The 19,081-nt window shown below is 45.6% G+C and overlaps 1 protein-coding gene across 25 annotated transcripts in view; it reads left to right on the top strand.

The window, feature by feature from the left end:
* Window positions 1–19,081, top strand: part of GIT2 (GIT ArfGAP 2) — a 53,827-nt gene that overhangs the window by 11,948 nt on the left and 22,798 nt on the right. For 10 of the 25 annotated variants that reach the window (XR_011385239.1, XR_011385237.1, XR_011385241.1 and 7 more), the window contains exons 7-12: window positions 2,179–2,273; window positions 12,090–12,135; window positions 13,553–13,604; window positions 16,625–16,697; window positions 16,939–17,036; window positions 17,984–18,095. Coding sequence is in view for 19 of the 25 variants with exons in the window: in XM_002721985.5 (XP_002722031.2) it covers window positions 2,179–2,273; window positions 12,090–12,135; window positions 13,553–13,604; window positions 16,625–16,697; window positions 16,939–17,036; window positions 17,984–18,095 (476 nt within the window). In the remaining 6 variants the exon portion in view is untranslated. Of the gene's footprint in view, window positions 1–2,178; window positions 2,274–12,089; window positions 12,136–12,256; window positions 12,275–13,552; window positions 13,605–16,624; window positions 16,698–16,938; window positions 17,037–17,983; window positions 18,096–19,081 lie in introns of all 25 variants that reach the window. The other 15 variants (XR_011385238.1, XR_515257.4, XM_008249115.4 and 12 more) reach the window with 3 other exon arrangements.

Genomic DNA, 19,081 nt, shown 5'->3' with positions numbered 1-19,081 from the left:
ATTAAAAGGTCTATTTATTTTGATACAAAAAAATTTGAAATCCATACATATGTGGGATCTTTAAAAGTTCCTGGATGGGGCTGGTGTTGTGGTGCAACAGGTTAAGCCACTGCCTGTAGCACCAGCCTCCATGTGAACATTGATTCCACTTCTGATCCAGCTCCTTACTATATGCCTGGGAAGGCAGCGGAAGATGGCCCAAGTCCTTGGGCCCCTGCACCCACGTGGGAGACTCGGAAGAAGCTCCTGGCTCCTGGCTTCCACCTGGCCCAGCCTGTGTTGTAGCCATTTGGGAAGTAAACCAGCAGATGGAAGGCCTCTCTCTCTGTCTATCCTTCTCTCTCTCTCTCTCTAACTCTGCCTTTCAAATATATTAAAAAAAAAAAAAAAAAAAAAGGTTCCTGGATAGGGCAGATGTTATGGCACAGTGAGTAAAAGCTTCCACTTGGGATGCCTGCATCCCATATTGGAGTGCCAGCTTGAGTCCTGGCTACGCAGATTCGTATCCAGCTTCCTACTGATGCAGCAGGGAGACAGCAGAGAGTGACCCAAGTCCTTCAGGTCCTGCTGCCTACGTGGGGGACCCAGATGTCATTCCTCCTGACTACTGGCTTTGGCCAGGCCTAAGCCAGGCATTTGGAGAGTGAACTGGTACATGGAAGATCTGTCTCTTCTGTCTTTCTGTCTTTTTCGCTTTGCCTTTAAAATAAATAAGATTTTAAAAATTTCCTGGAAAATTGGAATTATGGAAAAACTGGATTTAAAATCTTTTTACAGCATAATAATCACTTTTATATATATATATAAACATCACTTTTTAAAATTTATTTGAAGGCGCCGCCGTAGCTCACTAGGCTAATCTTCCGCCTGGGGCGCTGGCACCCCGGGTTCTAGTCCTGGTTGGGGCGCTGGATTCTGTCCCGGTTGCCCCTCTTCCAGGCCAGCTCTCTGCTGTGGCCAGGGAGTGCAGTGGAGGATGGCCCAAGTGCTTGGGCCCTGCGCTCGCATGGGAGACCAGGAGAAGCACCTGGCTCCTGGCTTCGGATCAGCGCAGTGTGCTGGCCGTAGCGCGCTGGCCGTGGCAGCCACTGGGGGGTGAACCAATGGAAAAGGAAGACCTTTCTCTCTGTCTCTCTCTCTCTCACTGTCCACTCTGCCTGTCCAAAAAAAATAAAAAAAAATAAATAAATAATAAAAAAATTTATTTGAAAGAGTGACAGAGTGACTCAGAGATCTTCCATCTTTTGGTTCACTTCCCAGAGGGCTGTCACAGTGGGAGCTGGTCTAGACTGAAGCCAGGAACCCAGTGTTCCAGGAAGCTCTCCTAAATGGGTGTCAGGGGCACATCTACTTGAGCCATCTTCAGCTGCCTTCCCAAGCTCATTAGCAGGTGGCTGGACAGAAACTGGCATTCTAGTATGGGATAGCAGTGTTGCAAGAGACAGGTTAACCCACTGTGCCACAACGCTGGCCCCTAAATTTATCTTTTAATTCCATTTTTTATTAACTTTTTAAAATACCCTCATCTGTTTTTAGAAATTCAGTAGTGAAATTTTTAAAACTTTTGCCATCAACCCTTTATTAATTTTATTGTCTCAGTGGCTCACTTGGCTAATCCTCTGCCTTCGGTGCCGGTACCCCGGGTTCTAGTCCAGGTTGGGGTGCTGGACTCTGTCCTGGTTGTTCCTCTTCCAGGCCAGCTCTGTGCTGTGGCCAGGGAGTACAGTGGAGGATGGCCCAAGTGCTTGGGCCCTGCACCCGCATGGGAGACCAGGAGGAAGCACCGGGCTCCTGCCTTCGGATCAGCGCAGCACACCAGCCATAGCGGCCATTTGGGGGATGAACCAACTCACTAACTCTGCCTGTCAAAAAAAATTTTTTTTGTTTTTGTCTCACCTCAGTAAATGAAGTTGTTCTTCGTCATAAGTCTTTGCGTTCCTTATTAAGCATTGTATCTTATACGTTAATACCGGAAAGGGCTAGATCACATGGGGAAAATCGTATATAAAGGTGGGACTCGAAGCAGAGCTCGACAGTTACCCTCACACAAAGTTGATTATGCTGAAAAGTCAGGTTTGATCAACGGCTCGGGCATCTCAGGAGATGCCCCTGTACTCTCCTGTGGGACAGCCAGTGAGCAGGGAGCCGCATGAATGGTACTTTGTTTTCTCTTGGTAGGCAAGGAGGGCACCATGAGCTGGCAGATCGCCTTGTGGAAATACAGTACGAGCTGACTGACAGACTAGCCTTCTATCTCTGTGGCAGGAAACCAGGTGAGTGAAAGGAGCCCAGCTTCCCCAACCTGTCAGGAAGCTTCTGAAAAACAAGTTGGGTCACTATGCTTTATGATCTCTGCTTTAACATATCCTGGAGAAAATCGTTAATCAGGTTTTCAGTTTTATGTAAAACACATAAAGTTAGTCCACCTGAAGTTTTAGTTTCTGAAACTTTATTTTAGCTCTAGAGAAGTGGCTTTCTCAAGAGTCAAAAAGGGTAATTGAGCCAGAATTGAATATGCATCACACTTATTGAATATGCATCACACTTATTGAATATGCATCACACTTATTGAATATGCATCACACTTATGGGACATCCCAGGACTCATGGAGGAGTAAAGCCATAACTTTTGCTGTTATTTGAAAAATTCTGTTAAGAATTGGAAAAAAGTTCAAAAGTGAACTTTGCCACTGGCCAGCTTTGTCATCTGAGATAGGGAACAGGGCTCAGCAGACTATGGTCTGTGGACCACATGTAGCCATCGCCTGTTCCATCAACAGAGTTTGGTTGCCGGGTAGCCTGAGCATTCATCCTGTTGCTTTCCCTCAGCGGCAGCAGAGTGAGCACGCTGAGTGATCGTGGCAGAGAGCAGGCAGCCCCCAAGCCTGGTTCCTCTACAGAGACAGCGTACCAAGTCCTGGTGCATTTCTCCACATTTGTGTATGTGGTGGTTCTCCACCCTCGTCCTGGGTGAGACAAAGTGAGCACACCCGACCCTACCCTGTCTCTCCTGCTAAATAGAGCTGGAATCCTCAGACCAAATGCCCAGTGTAGTTGTCTGAGATTCTGAAAAAGGAAGTCAAACGGTTGGTGAAGGTCCTGTAGATTTTACCTCAGATGAATCTTTAGCAAGAGCCTGAAGAACTGCTTAACAGGTGCAAAGAAGCCGCCTCCTTTTGGTCTGAGGAGCAAGAAATGGGACTTCTGCAGGACACAGAGTAGGGGGATTCCCCTGGGGTTTTCTCCTCCTCCTCCTCCTCCTCCTCCTCCCCCCCCCCCTTTTTCTCTTCTGTTCCTCTCCAGCTGCTGGACAGGAATGTGGTTGTAGTAGTGGCGGCAGCAGCAGCACAGGGACCCAGACCTCTGACCAGGATTTAAGGAGAATCCATGTTGCTTTTCTTTTTCTCTTTAATTTCTCACCACTTGCCCAGGAGGCAGAATCTAACCTTGTTAGTTGCCTGCTAAACCAGAAATGTTAAGACTTTCCATAGTGGTTACAGAAGACCTAGGGTCTCAGCACAGTATTGAAAATGCCCAGGATAACAACCATCATGATTCGACGTGGGAAGAACCAGGAGCGTCTCCTGGGCTTGCACTGGGAAAGCTGCCATCAGGTGCAACCCCAAGATCACACAAATGTTAGAATTATCAAAGATTTTAAGCAGCTAATGACACCATGCTCTAAGCAGTAAGAGTGAACGTTCTTGGAATAAATAAAAAATATAGAGAGTTCCAGCCAGAAATGGAAGATACCAGGAAAAAAAAAAAAAAAAAAAAAACAAGAATTTTAGAACTGGAAAATACAAACTCTAAAAGTTTGAAAGTCAGTGGGTGTGCTTATGACAGAAAAGGCAACAAATTGAAAATAGCTCACTAGAAATCATGCAGTGGGGGCGGGAAGTAGGAGGAAACAAAACCGAAAGAGTTTCAGGGACATGAGGGAAAGTACCAAAGAGTCTGACGTTTGTGTTGTGAGCTCTGAGAGAGGAGGACGAGTGCTGTGGAGAGGAAGATTATCTGAAGAAATATCAGCAGGAACCTCTTAAATTTGGTGAAAGACATAAACTTCAAGATTCAAGAAGCTCTGTGCATCCCAAAGAGGATAAATTCAAAGAAACTTATACTCAGGACACGTAAAAATCAAACTAATGAAAACTCAAGTTGAAAAAAAATATCTTGAAAGCATCCAGGAAAAAAAAAAAATCACACATGATACATAGAACATTGATTGCATGATTATGGCTTTCTCATCAGAGAATGGAAATGAGCAGGAAATGAAACAGAATCTTAAAGTGACCGAAGAAGATAACTGTGAACCCACAATTCTATATCCAGTGGGAAGAACCTAAGAAAATTAACTGATCTCACAGAATTTCTGGGAAAAATTCTTTGGGTGGAAGGAAAATGATACCAAGGAGAATCTTGGAACCTTGTGAATGAATGAAGAGTAACAGAATTAAGTATCTGGGTAATACAGGCTGTTTTCTGAAATTCAGATATATGACAGTGGAAAGCAAATGTTAAAATGTTATCTGGAGAGATTTTAGCATACATCTCTTGACAATAACTTGAAAGGGAAAAAGAATCGTTAAGATTTTTTCATGCTACTTGAAACGATAAAAATGTTATTTCTAAGTAGACTGAAAAGTAAAATGTATGTATATTATAATCTGTAGTGCAGCCACTAAAAAAAGAGTATACAAAGTTATGGGATCCAAAACTCTACAGATGAGTTAAAATGGAATGTTAATAATTACTGGTTTTCAAAAGCATTTTTTAATGTATGTGTTTATTTATTTATTTGAAAAGCAGAATTACAGAGAGAGAGATCTTCCATCTGCTAGTTCACTCCCAAAATGGCCTTATCTCCATTCAGGTCTCCCACGTGGGTGCAGGGGCCCAGGCGCTCGGGCCATCCTCTCTTGCCCTCCCAGGTGCATCAGCCTGGAGCTGGGTCAGAAGTGGAGCAACCAAGCTTGAACTGGGGGTCATGCGCGATGCTGGCATCACAGCAGTTGCTGAACCCACTGTGCCACAACACCAGCCCCTAAAAGCTACTTTGATTTAACACATTCTATAGAAGAGATGTGGGCATTTGGCATAACAGTTAAGACACCACTTCGGATTCCTGCATCTCCTGTCAGAACACCTCAGTTCAAATCCTGGATCTTCTTCCAGTTCTGGCTTCCTGCCATTGCACGCTCTGGAAGTAACAGGCGATCACTCAAGCACCGAGGCTCCTGCCGCCCGCATGGGAGACCCGGATTGAGTTCTGGGATCCAGGCTTTGGCCTGCCCCAGCCCCAGCTGCATTTAGGGAGTGAGCTAGTGGATGGAGGATTTCTCCCAAGCCCATCATTTTTAAGACACAATACTCTTCTTTTAGTAATAGAAAGAGTAGATAGAAAACCAGTAAGGATATAGAACTAAACCAAACAAAAACCTAGTGGGTCCAGCAGTGGATACCCAACAGCATCACAGTCTACATTCTCTTCAAGTCCTTGTTGAATATTTTAGACAGGCCATATTCTGGATTGAAAAACAAGTCTTCACAAATCTAAAATAATTAAGACCAGGGTGGGCGTCATGGCACAGCGTTTAAGCTTCTGCATAGGATCCCACATCCCCTGTCGGAGTGCCTGGCAGCAAGTCCTGCCTCCACTTGCCATCCAGCTGTCTGCTGACTTGCACCGTGGGAGGCAAACGGATAGTGGCTGAAGCACTTGGGCCCCTGCCACCCATGTGGGAGACCCAGATGGAGTTGTACCCTCCTCGCTTTGGCTGTAGAGAAAGGACCAGCAGATGGAAATATATTTCTCTTTCTCTCTCTCTCTCTCTCAAGTAAGTAAAAATTAAATAAATAAACATTTAAAAAAATTAAAATCCTACCAAGTGTATTCTCTGACCATGTGGAATTAAGCTAGAAGTTGATAATAAAAATAAAATTGGAAAATATGCAAAGTGCCTTAAATTTGACAACACACTTCTAAATAATCTGTAGATCTAAGAGAAGGTCTCATGGGGAAATTAAAAGATATTTTCAACTGAATTAAAATGCAATTAAGCAAAATTTGTGGAATGTAGTTAAAGCATTGCTTAGAGGAAATTTTATAACCTTTTTTTTAAAAAAATATTTATTTATTTGAATACAGAAAGAGGCAAAGAGAGAAAGAATGTCTTCCATCCACTGGTTCACTCCCCAAATGGCCGCAGTGGCCAGAGCTGAGCCAATCCGAAGCCAAGGACCAGGAGTTTCTTCTGGGTCTCCCATTCAGGTGCAGGAGCCCAAGAACTTGGACTGTCTTTGCTTTTCCCAGGCCATAGCAGAGAGCTGGATTGGAAGTAGAGCAGCCAGGATTCAAACCAGCACTGCAGGCGGTGGCTTTACCTAGTACACTACAGTAGCCTTACATTCTTAGTTAAAAAAGAAGAAAGGTCTGAAATCATAAGCTTCCCCCAAACAAACGTTGAGAAAAATAAACCTGAAGTAAGCAGAAGGCAGGAAATAAATGAAGTCGATGAAAGTCAAAGGGAAACAGTAGAAAAAAAATCCATAAAACCAAAAGCTGATTCTCCAAAAAGTTAAATACAATTGATAAATATATAGCTGTGCTGACCAAAAAAAAGGAAAGAATGTGAAGATGGAGACATTTCTACAAGCCCTACGATCGTTAAAGGGTCATTCAAAAATCTTGTTGGGGTCAGCATTATAGCACAACAGGTTAGGCTGCTGCTTAGGATGCCCATATCCCAGGGCCAGCACTGTGGCATAGTGGGTAAAGCTGCCACGTGCAATGCCGGCATCCCATATGGGCACCAGTCCAAGCCCCAGCTGCTCCACTTCTGATCCGGCTCTCTGCTATGGCCTGGGAAAGCAGTAGAAGATGGCCCAACTCTTTGGACCCCTGTACCCGCGTGGGAGGAGCCAGAGGGAAGCTCCTGGCTCCTGGCTTCAGATCGGCACAGCTCCGGCTGTGTGGCCAATTGGGGAATGAACCAGCAGATGGAAGACTCTCTCTCTCTCTCTCTCTCTCTCTCTCTCTCTCTGCCTGTCTGCCTCTCCTTCTCTCTCTGTGTAACTCTGACTTTCAAATAAATAAATAAATCTTGAAAAAAAAAATAATTAAAAAAAAAAGATGCCCACATCCCACATCAGAGTGTCTGGGATGAAGTTCTTTCTTCTGCTTCCAATATAGCGTCCTGCTAATGGGCCTGGGAAGCAGCAGGTGAGAGCTCAAGTGCTTGGTCCCTGCTCCCATATAGGAGTCCTGGATGGAGTTCGGGCTCCTGGCTTCAGCCTGGTCCAGCTCCAACTCTCAGGGCTTTGGGGGAGTGAACCAGGGAATGGAAGATTCTCATTCTCCCTGCCTCTCCCCCTCCTCTGCCTTTATATTCTGTTAAAACCCCATATTTCCAGATGGTTTCCCTGGTCACCAGGCAGAAGTAATGTTGCCATGTAGGTATACAATACATGTGATTTATGATTCACATGATTCCCTAACTTTTCAGGTGACTCTTACTGGATATTTTTAAGTGTTTGAAATGCACATTTCAAGTTTTCTTCATAATGTGAGACTATTCTGTGAAACATTCAAAGAAGAAACATTAGTTTTTCATAATTTTTTTAAAAAAGAAGGAAAGAAACATGTTTCAGCTTAGTTGATGAAGCTAGCATTACCCTGATACCACACCCAGCAAAAACGTAGCCCTCAGGAACATGGGCAGACATCCTTCACAAGTTAACAAACTCAATCCAAGAGTAAATAAAAAGAAACACACACTAATCAAATACAGTTTCCAGATGTGCAAGGCTGATTCAGTGTTTGAAAATCAGTTAAGACTAAAAAAGAAAAATCGTATAATTACTATCAGTTAATTCAGAAATGATATTTCACCGAATGTAACATCTATTAAAGATCAGAAAAATCTTAGCAAACAAGGAATAGATGGGTGTGCCTTCACCTGATAAAGGGGCTTTCTAGAAAACCGGCAGCCAACCTCGTCCTAATGGTGAAAGACTGCTTTTGTCCTGCAGAGGAGCAACACTCGGGTGTCTGGTCTTAGCCATTTCTAGTGAGCATTGCATTGGAACTCCTAACCAGTGTCACAGGCAAGAAATAAAGTGAACAAGCTGAAAAGAAGTAAGACCCTTTCCGTTCAAATGGAATGATTTCTACGTAGCATCTACAAAAAAAGTTTCTAGAACTAACTTAGAAGCTTTGCAAGGTTGTGGAATACAAGATCAGCAGCCAAGAAAGTCAGTCATGTTTCTTTAGACTAACAATGAGCAGTGTCAAACTGAAACTGGAAAAACAGTGCCATTTACAGTGGCTCCAGAGTAAACGCTGGGCATAAATCTAACAAGTGTGTGTAGGAGCTATGCTGATGAAAAAAATCAAGGAAGACCTAAATAAGTGGAGAGACAAACTGTGTTTATGGAGTGGAAGACTTGGTAAAGTTAACATGTCAGTTCGCCACCAAATAACAAGTCAGTTTCGTTCATGTCAGTACTTTTCACAGACATAAACCTTCTAGTTCTAAAAATTTAAAGGAGACAAAGGAACTAGAAGGTCCAAGACAGTTTTGCAAGAGAAATAATGTGGGAAGAGGCATACCACCGAGTCTGTAGACGTGCTGTGATCTGTACAATACTCAAGACAGTGTGATATTGGAGACAAATGACATAGATCACTGGAACAGTATAGAGAATCAAGAAATACACAAATAGGTTCAATTGATTCTCTACAGAGATGCAAAAATAATTCAATAGAGAAAGGTTATGTCTTCAACATACGGTTTTGGGACAACTCGACAGCCATTTACAGAAAAATGAACTGCAATTTAAACCGCACACCTTGTACAAAAACTAACTCAATCATAAATTTAAAGATAAAACCTAAACCCATACAACTTCTCAAAGAAAACATAGGGGAAAGTCTTTGTGGTTTTGGATTAAAGTTCTTAGCTATAATGCCAAAACAAGTCATAAAAGCAAATACAGGCCGGCGCCACGCTCACTAGGCTAATCCTCCGCCTGCAGCACTGGCACCCCAGGTTCTAGTCCCGGTCAGTGCGCCAGATTCTGTCCCGGTTGCCCCTCTTCCAGTCCAGCTCTCTGCTGTGGCCTGGGAGTGCAGTGGAGGATGGCTCAAATGCTTGGGTCCCTGTACCTGTATGGGAGACCAGGAGAAGCACCTGGCTCCTGGCTGCGCACCGGCCGCAGCAGCCATTGGAGGGTGAACCAACGGTAAAGGAAGAGCTTTCTCTCTGTCTCTCTCTCTCTCACTGTCCACTCTGCCTGTCGGGAAAAAAAAAAAAAAAAAGCAAATATAGATAAATTGTATTTTGTCAAAATTGAAAGCTTTCCCAAAAATGGGAAAACTATGATCACATGAGTGAAAAGACAAGCCACAGCCTAGGGGAAAACATTCAGAAATCAGATATGCAATGAAGAACTCGTATCCAGAATAATTGAAGAAATCTTTTTTTTTTTTTCAAGATTTATTTATTTGAAAGTCAGAGTTACACAGAGAGGAGAGGCAGAGAGAGAGGTCTTCCATCTGCTGGTTCGCTCCCCAACTGGCCACAACAGCCAGAGCTGTGCCCATCCGAAGCCAGGAGCCAGGAGCTTCCTCCAGATCTCTCACATGGGTGCAGGGGCCCAAGGACTTGGGCCATCTTTTACTGCTTTCCCAGGCCATAGCAGAGGGCTGGATCAGAAGTGGAGCAGCCGGGTCTCAAACCAGTGTCCATATGGGATGCCGGCACTGCAGGCAGCAGCTTTACCCACTATGCCACAGCCCCAGCCCCTTAAAGAACTCTTATTAAAAAAGTTTTTTTTAATTTATTTGAAAGGCAGAGTTATGGGGTGGGGGCGGGGAGACAGAGGGAGAGAGATTGGTTCACTCCCCAAATGGCTGCAACGACCAGGGCTGAGCTAGGCTGGAGCCAGGAGCTTCTTCCAGGTCTCCCAGGCAGATGCAGGGCCCAAGCACTTGGGCCTTCCTCTGCTGCCCTCCCAGGCACATCAGCAGGGAGCTGGATCAGAAGTAGAGCAGCTGAGGGGCAGTTGCTGTGACATAGTGGGCTGAGCCTCTGACTGCGGCACTGGCATCCCATATGGTCCCCAGTTCGAGTCCCAGCTGCTGCTCTGCTGATCCAGCTCTCTCTTATGGCCTGGGAAGGCTGTAGAGGGTGACCCAAGTGCTTGGGCCTGTACCTGCATGGGAGATCTAGAAGAAGCTCCTGGCCCCTGGCCCCTGGCCCCTGGCCCCTGGCTTCAGATTGGCCCGGCTCCACCATTGTGGTCATTTGGGGAGTGAACCAGCAGATGGAAGATCTTTTTCTCTGTCTCTCCCTTTCTCTGTGACTCTATCTCTCAAATAAAAAAAAATTTTTTTAATTGAAAAAGTAGAGCAGCCGAGACCTGAACCAGCACCCATACAGCATACTGGTGCCCGTGCACCAGCAGAACTCCTAAAACTCAATAGTAAGGGCCGGCACCGTGGCTCAACAGGCTAATCCTCCGCCTAGTGGCGCTGGCACACCAGGTTCTAGTCCCGGTCGGGGCGCCGGATTCTGTCCCAGTTGCCCCTCTTCCAGGCCAGCTCTCTGCTGTGGCCAGGGAGTGCAGTGGAGGATGGCCCAAGTGCTTGGGCCCTGCACCCCATGGGAGACCAGGAGAAGCACCTGGCTCCTGCCTTCGGATCAGTGTGGTGCGCCGGCTTCAGTGCACCTGCCGCGGCGGCCATTGGAGGGTGAACCAACGGCAAAGGAAGACCTTACTCTCTGTCTCTCTCTCTTACTGTCCACTCTGCCTGTCAAAAACAACAACAACAACAACAACAGTAAGAAAACAACCCAATAAAAACTAGACAAAGAAAAGATAACAGGTGGGGAAAAATAATAATGCATGAAGATAAGCTCAGCATCATTAGGCATTGGGAAAATGCAAATTAAAACCGTAATGAGATACCACAACATACTTATTAGAGTGACTAAAATTTGAAAAACAAAACAAAAACTGATAGTGCAATCCTGGGATGACACAGAGCAACTGTAACTCCCATCTGTTGCTGTTGGGAATACACAGTGAGAGAGCTGTTCTGGGCAGAAATCTAGCAGTGTCTTACAAGTTACACTTGGCAGTCCCACTCTTCTAGGTTTTCCCCCAGGAGAAATTCTTACGTTTACACAGAAACCTATATAAGCATGGTCATAATGGCTTTATTCATTGAAAGATGGCTCAGTCCCTGAGAAACTGCATTAGGACGTGTTAGTAACCATCCTAGGAGTAGAGGCCCTTCCTGGGTCTGCAGAAACAAACTGGCCGAACCCTGTTTTAGACTAATTTGAGCCACCAAATTGAGTGAAGTTTTGCCATCCCATAGAGCAGCCTGGTAGAAGTCTGCTCCAAGCTCATTCAGCTCCCTAAACCCTCTTCCCATGGCAGAAGATCGTCACTTATACTGGGGATAGACTCATACAGTCTGGAGTGGGCATAGGTTTTCCACTTGATAACATCTGACCTCTGTACTAAAAGAAAATGGGATATGATCCTTGTTACTGACCAGGTCTTCGGGAATTTGTAGCCAGTCTGACAGTGTTGGTACCCCTCCCCGCTATGTGATTCATAATGACAAAAATATTAATTGCACATCTTTTTTAAAGTTTTACTTATTTATATACATATATATATTTATTGTTTGAAAAACAGAATGACAGGGAAAGATACCAAGAGATCACTCATCTGCCAGTTCATACCCCATCTGCCCACTACAGTCAGTGCTGGGCCAGATCAAAGCCAGGAGCCTGGAACTCTATCTGGGTCTCCCATAGGAGCTGCAGGGATGCAAGTACTAGAGCCATCGCCTGCTGCCTTCCAGGGGCCATATTAGCAGAAAGTTAGATGGAGAGCAAAGCAGAGACTCGAACCCAGTCACTCCTACCCGGGGTACTGGTGCCCCAAGCAACATCTTAACCGCTCTGCCAAACACCGGCCCCTCTATTGCCAGCTTAAGTTGAGAAAATGCATAGTGTTCCTTTACAGATCCCATTCCCATGAACAATCTGACCTGGTTTCTGTTTCAGATCACAAAAATGGACAGCACTTTATTATACCTCAAATGGCAGACAGGTAAGGGCATTGAAAACCCAATTTTATCCGTCACTAATGTTGCCTCAGTTGTATAATATTTAAGTGTACATATTTTGTGTTTAACAAAGCCCATACTTTTTTCTCTTTTATGGCTGTACAGTTTGGAAATAAGACGGCTGTAAGTAAACCATAAAACACTTAAATTTGAAAGAACACAAGCAAGAAGTTTACTAATAACTTTACTACTCATAGTTGAAGTCAGTGATATTACCACAGCTTTCGTCAGCTTTGAGCATTTATTGTGTCTGTGGATTAGAAAGTCACAGAATGTTTGTGCTGTAAGAATTGATACTTGGCCGGCGCTGCGGCTCACTAGGCTAATCCTCCGCCTTGCAGCGCTGGCACACCGGGTTCTAGTCCCGGTCGGGGCGCCAGATTCTGTCCCGGTTGCCCCTCTTCCAGGCCAGCTCTCTGCTGTGGCCAGGGAGTGCAGTGGAGGATGGCCCAAGTGCTTGGACCCTGCACCCCATGGGAGACCAGGAGAAGCACCTGGCTCCTGCCTTCGGATCAATGCAGTGCGCCGGCCGCAGCGTGCCAGCCGCGGCGGCCATTGGAGGGTGAACCAATGGCAAAGGAAGACCTTTCTCTCTCACTGTCCACTCAAAAAAAAAAAAAAAAAAAGGGGGGGGGATTGATACTCTTGGTCTGCCACAATGGGGGTCATGGGGGTCGGCAGATGTCTTGCTAAGGGCTAAGTAGAAAACATCTTCGATCTGGTGAGCCATGCCGCCCGTTTCACAAATGCTTGTCTCATTGTAGAGGAAAGCATCTGAGGGCACGCTGTGGACGAACAGGCTGTTGCAATAAAATTTTATTTCTTGACACTAAAATTTGAATTTCATACAATTTTCACATCTTCTGCTACTCTTCCTTTTTTTTTTTTTTTTTCCTCCCAGCCATTTAAAAATGTAAACATCGATTTTAGCTCATGAGCCAACCAAAAAAGGCCATCATTTGCTGACCCCTGGTCTACGTGATCGGGGCCCCCTTCGTGTGGCCAGTTAGGTTTGCACAGATGCTGTCAGGGCGTAGGAAATGACAGCTGCGGGTGCAGATGCGGTCTTCCCGTTCCCGTGGCTCACGTCTTCCTTTTCATATTTTCTTCTGTTATTGTGCTTTTTTTTTTTTTAAATACTTCAAACATTGTGGCTTCTCACATGAAAACCTGGAGTTTAACCTGGCAATAGCTTTTACTGTGTAGGTGGTGGATGGTGTTTTTTCCTCGTCACCGTTTTCACATGCCTGTGGTGTTGCTAGGAGGGGTCACTTTCACCAAAGGGGGCCACCGAGTGCTCAGTTCCAGCAGTGTCTGTGGACTGAAATTCGTGTTTTTATCCCTCGGGTATCTACAAACGTGTGTTATTGATTTGCTTATTAGTGTTGTACATTTTCTTAGCAGCCTGGATTTGTCTGAACTGGCAAAAGCTGCTAAGAAGAAACTTCAGTCCGTGAGTATCCCTGTTTACTAGTGGGACCAGTGCAGGCATCAGCGTGTCCTGCTGGGTCCCGGTCTCAGTCCCAGTTACCTGTTGTGTCAGATGACGTTGTCTCGTGCTGTCAGATGTTGTCAAGTGAGAAGCAGGCCATTGTTACGAGCCAGTGAAGACGGCAAGCACTGTTGAGTTTAGACTCTCGAGTTCTTTGGCTCTGCTTCCGGAGACCCCATTTTTCTGTCAGTGTCACGGGTGAAGACTGTGTCTTTGGCGTTGTTTCTCCTCTTGAAAGCCTTGTTTTCTGTCAGTGTAAATGAGCAAGTGGGGCGCACCTCCTTGGGATGACTTCCTAGAGCCTCCTAGAGCGCTAGGGAGTGAGGAAAGCTGGTCCAGGCGTGGCGATGAGAGCCATAGACGCGCTCGTGCCGCTGGGCACCAGCCGTGGTTGGAACTGACTTGCCCTTCCCCATGCCATTCATCAGAACTTTCCAGATGGACACTTGGAGAAGCCAGTAGCCCTGGCCCGTGTGTTTAATCAGAGTTGGCCCAGCTCAGCAGGTTGCAGCCTCCCTGTGGACTGTGTGTTTCTCTCCAGCCTGCCCTCCTCTGCCTTAGTTAGGACCCTGGCAAACTCCTCTGGGAACAGCAGCACTTTGTGCACCCCAGGGTGCTTCCTGGCCACACTGTGCTCCTCAGCTGCCTGCTGTCTGGGTCAGAGCCGAGATCTGTAACCCTTCATATCTGGGGGCGCCAGTGCCACTTCCCACCTCAGCTTGCGCTGCTTCCCTTCATGCATGCATGTCTCCGTGTTTCTTTGTGGGCGACACTCTCTGAGGCCAGGAGCTGCCACGCTCAAGGCCTCTTCCACGAGCCCTTTTTGCCTGCAGTGTTTGCTTTGCCCAGCTTCCACCCTTCACCATTCAAGGAGCAAAAATCTGCCCCCGACGGTGTAGGCGGTAGCTTTCCCGAGGCTCTCGATTTAGGACGACTCCTTCCCCTCCTCGCAGAAGGCCCTCTACCAGCACTTCATAGGGTAATAAGTACTAAAGGTCACGTAAATGAGTTTATCCTTGCTAGCGTTTAACTGTATCATGAAATAAATGTGTTTTATGCAATTTGGTGTCTCTGTGTTCTATATCTACAGTTTTGTGTGTCTGTGTTTTGTTGCCTTTCTTAAATTAAGGAGGTCATGTATTAAGACACCTTCGGTGTCAGCACAGAATATTGTATGGTTTCCTTTTACTTATAACATGTAAGCGAGCTTTTGTTACAAGGAGCTGAAGCCTAGAGAGAGCCCAGTTTCCCTCTGACCGTGCTGCATGTGCTAGGCTGGAAACGGCGTGAAAGCTGTGGTTATGTCTGTAATCTCGGTAGCATGTGGTGGGCGTTCAGTAAACATCTGGAGCAGAGTTAAGGACAACTCTCCGAAACTCGGGCTCTGGGTCAGGCAGGTCAGGTACGTCTCATGCCTGCCAGGCTCCTCAGCCTTCCTGGGCTTGCTGTTGTCTCTTAGCAAAGGGAGCTGACGATACAGCAGAGCTGTGACGGGAAGGGCAAGCAGCTGTTCCCTGTGGGCCCCTGCTCTGGGGCCTCCATGTCTGGAGAGCCTGGTCGGTGTGCGTCCTCCAGTACCTTCTTCCTTTCCTCCTCTCCCTCCTGTTCTTCCCTATTGAAAAGCTGAGAGAAATATAACAAAGATGAGTACATTTATATTTCTTGAATGAGAAAATACTAGCGTTTTATGAGATTCAACCTGGATCTCTGGTCCCTCATGTATTTACTGTAGCTTTAGGCAAGCTGGTAACTTGCAAGCCTCAGCACCTTTTCTGTAAAACAGAACGGCAGTGGCTGCTGTGTTTGTGGGAGTGTCGGAAGCACCACATGCGACGCTGTTTGCACAGCTCCCGGGATGCGAGCCTCCCATCGGCGTCGCCTGCTGGGGCTGTAACAGGGATGTTCGTGTGGCGTCACCTAGAGGAAGAAGCTGGTTGTGAGCAAGTTCAAGTTCCCAGTCCCTCGTCTAACCCAGCTCTGGGTTCTCAGTGTTCATTTTTATTTATAAATGTCATGTGACAACACACTACCTTGGATTCAGGCTCAGTATTTTGGTATATTTCTTTCAGTTTTTATTTCAAATGCATGCAATTTTTTTTCAAATGGAACTCAATCATTACAGAATTTTATATCCTGCTTTTTTCTCCTAACAACGTATTGTGCCTATTTTGCCATGTTCCTCTGGAGTCTTGGTAGCCAGCATCATAAATCGTCACATAGCACACTTGCAGTCAGTCTGGGAGATGTTTCCCGAGCCCAATACTGCTTGTGGGGTCAGGAACACAGTAGGGAATTTAACACATTCAACATCTGTCCTCTAAGAATAGGGGGTCCCCGAGTGCTAAGTTTCGGGGTGAGTCATGAGGCACAGAGACCTGGAGCCGCTCTGGCGAACTTAACCTTGTCTTGGTGGGAAAGGCCTGTTGTTGTGTGGCCCATCCCCGGCTGCTGCCAATGAGGGTGCTGGCACCACACAGCCCACTGACGAGGAGGGCAGCTCAGTGCAGGGGCGGGGAGGGCCCCCACCATGGCAGGTGGCGAAGGAACGTGAGCACGGTCTGTGTGCATTTTTGTGTGTTGGCACATTGTGTTCTCTCAAGATGGCATGTTTTCACTGCCTTAACCTGCCAAGAACTTAGGATTTTGACAAACTGGCAAATGCTGTGAGGAGCAGAAGAGATCACAGGGCGATAGCTCGGGAGGAGTGAAGACTTGGAACCTGCTTTTTGAGATTAAGCACTTTGGGGATACTCTGGGCTCCTTACAGCATCCCTGTCTGTCTGTCACCGAGCAGCGAGGCTGCTGCGGTGGGCAGATGCTTGTAGACCACCGTATGATTTTGAAACTTACTGTCTGTCTAACACTGGGTATTTGCTAAGCACTGGCTTCGGGTGATAACAGGGTGAATTAAGTCCCAGTCCCCTCTCGTCCTCCTGGTGTTAATCGTTGTCCCTTGTGTTCCTGATATTTTTTACTTTCAGCTAAGTAATCATTTGTTTGAAGAACTTGCCATGGATGTGTACGATGAAGTTGACAGGCGAGAGACTGATGCAGGTGACTTGACATGTGGCTTTATCTGCTAAGCTTCTGTTATCAGTGGGCAGTGACAAGCTGCCAGCCTCAGTGTTGTACTTGCCCGATTCCTACCGTCCTGATATCGTGTGTGTCGACATTGACTTTTGAGTGTGTTGGCCTCAGAGTGTGCTTTCCCAAGTCTCCCTAGTAACGCGTGAGCCGTGCCTCCCAGAGGAGCAGGTGTGATGAGATTCTGTCTCTGGCTTTTTCCTCTGGCTAGTCTGGCTTGCCACACAAAACCACAGCACCTTGGTAACCGAGACAACCGTCGTCCCCTTTCTTCCGGTCAATCCCGAGTACTCGTCAACACGAAACCAGGCAAGTGGTTCAGTTTAAAAAGTAATTAGTAGTTGTATTGGTGGGGGGATGGCTGTTTCCCAGGACAAGTTATTTAAATTTTTTGATTGACTAAAATTTCGTACTTTTTATAGACAGACAACTCACAAAATGATAACCAAAGCAATAGATGTAAGTAGATGACTGGAAAAGAATATGTAATAACTCAGAGATGAAGTGTGAATGGCTTACAAATACGCAAGAACATTCACTCTTAGCAGTAATCAAAGAAGGCAACATAAAGGTGTTTGCCAAAGTTTCCTCAGTCAAAATAATAAAATATAGAGGATACTCCAGGCTTGAACGAACATGGCAGGATGAGCTATCTCATGCTACAGATTTTATGTTGCTGTAGACTTCAGAGAAGCAATTTTTTTAAAATTAGTTTCAGAATCCTCAAAATCCAGTGCATCCCTTTGGGAATGTCCTGATAGCAGCAGGTCTGCAGGCTGGCTTTCCGAGCGCCGTGTGTGCTAATGAAGTGTTAGCAACAGCCCCGGCGTGCTTCTCAAGGAGCAACGCTGAGTCACTGAGGAAGGTGCTGGAGGTTGTGATTATAGGCCACAGGTGAGGACAGAGTCCCTGCGTCCAAACCGTTCACCTTATTCTGAAATTGAAAGATCTTACTCCACATTAATTTTTTACTACTAGATGTACTTCAAAAAAATAAAAGAATTAATCATTTTATGTTTGGTCACAAGAATACAATACATTCTCACATTTTGAGAATTTAAATGTTAGGAACTTCTCCCATATAAAGGATTATTTTTTTTGAACTGTTAATATTTGAGTCAGTCATGGCTGTGATGGATCACAGCTTTGTTGGGCAGGAAGGGCTTTGCAGGAGTTGTCGATAATCTGACCAGCTTTGTGGTCAGATTATGTGTACTTACACTGGGGAACATGGGCAATTATTTTCTCATCCTTAGGGCAGACAGAAATTAGCTCGGTTTAATGCACACGAGTTTGCCACGCTGGTCATCGACATTCTCAGCGACGCCAAGAGGAGGCAGCAAGGCAGTCCTCTCTCTAGTGCCAAAGGTAACTGCTCAGACCTCTAAGGGTTTTGTGCTTTTGTCCTTCTAAACTCAATCCAAGTGTCAGTTTTAAAGTTGCACGTTACTGAACGCAGTCCTTCACATGGCAGCTTCGTGCAGTCCTGTAAGTTTGGTTGGAAGTATATTAAGTGACTTGGCCTTTCTTATAAATTATATCCTGAAATTAACCCGGGAGTTGGACTGGCTCTTGTTAAAGAACATAGAAAAAATTCTTGATTAGAATGGCATCTTACCTGCTGTTGCTTCCTAAAGTCACTTACATCGATTAAAATTTGCTGGGGCCTCACACTGGCTGCGAGGGGCCCTTTCATTTGTTGGCTTAGTGCCGTGTTCGTGTTTTTGTGTTTTTTGCTGGTGATTTTGGTTCAAAAATAGCCCCAAGCATAGTGCTGAAATACTGCTGGTGTTCCAAAGACTGAGAAGGCTCTGAGTGCCTCAAAGAAAACCGCGTGTCCAGTAGCGTCATTTAGGTGTGCTGTCTGTTGCAGTTGTGAGCTCGGTGCCGAGTCAGTGGTATGTATTAGATAAGGGTCTTTAAGCAGAAGCACACACGTCTCACAGTTGAGTATTGATTGGTTAAGGAAGGGTCATGACCAGAGGCTCTCGGGAAGCTAGCCCTGTATTTTCCCTCGGAGGGTACACATTGCTAATTCAGACTTTGCAGCCATTTTTTAGAGCAGGACTGCCAAGAATAAGAGATTGACTGAGTGTGTATAAATATACTTAGAAAAAAGACTTCAACACACAGCAGTGACTGTGAGTGATCGCTCTGTATTTCCTATATCGAATCTTAGTACTCTATCATCAGATTATATGTATTTGTTTTTAAATGTTAATTTAAAAATTAAAATAAGACCTAGTCCTTTTAAGTAACTGTAGTTCATCACAAAGATACGATTCACTGAGCTATCAGGTAAGTACTATTAGAAATCAGAGGTTTCCTTCAGTTGCCTGACAGGAATTGGAGAG

The sequence above is a fragment of the Oryctolagus cuniculus genome, chromosome 21 (assembly GCF_964237555.1).
Source record: "Oryctolagus cuniculus chromosome 21, mOryCun1.1, whole genome shotgun sequence".
Lineage (NCBI taxonomy): Eukaryota > Metazoa > Chordata > Mammalia > Lagomorpha > Leporidae > Oryctolagus > Oryctolagus cuniculus.
Note: the sequence above shows the minus strand (reverse complement) of the source record. Positions and strands in the feature narration are given on the sequence as shown.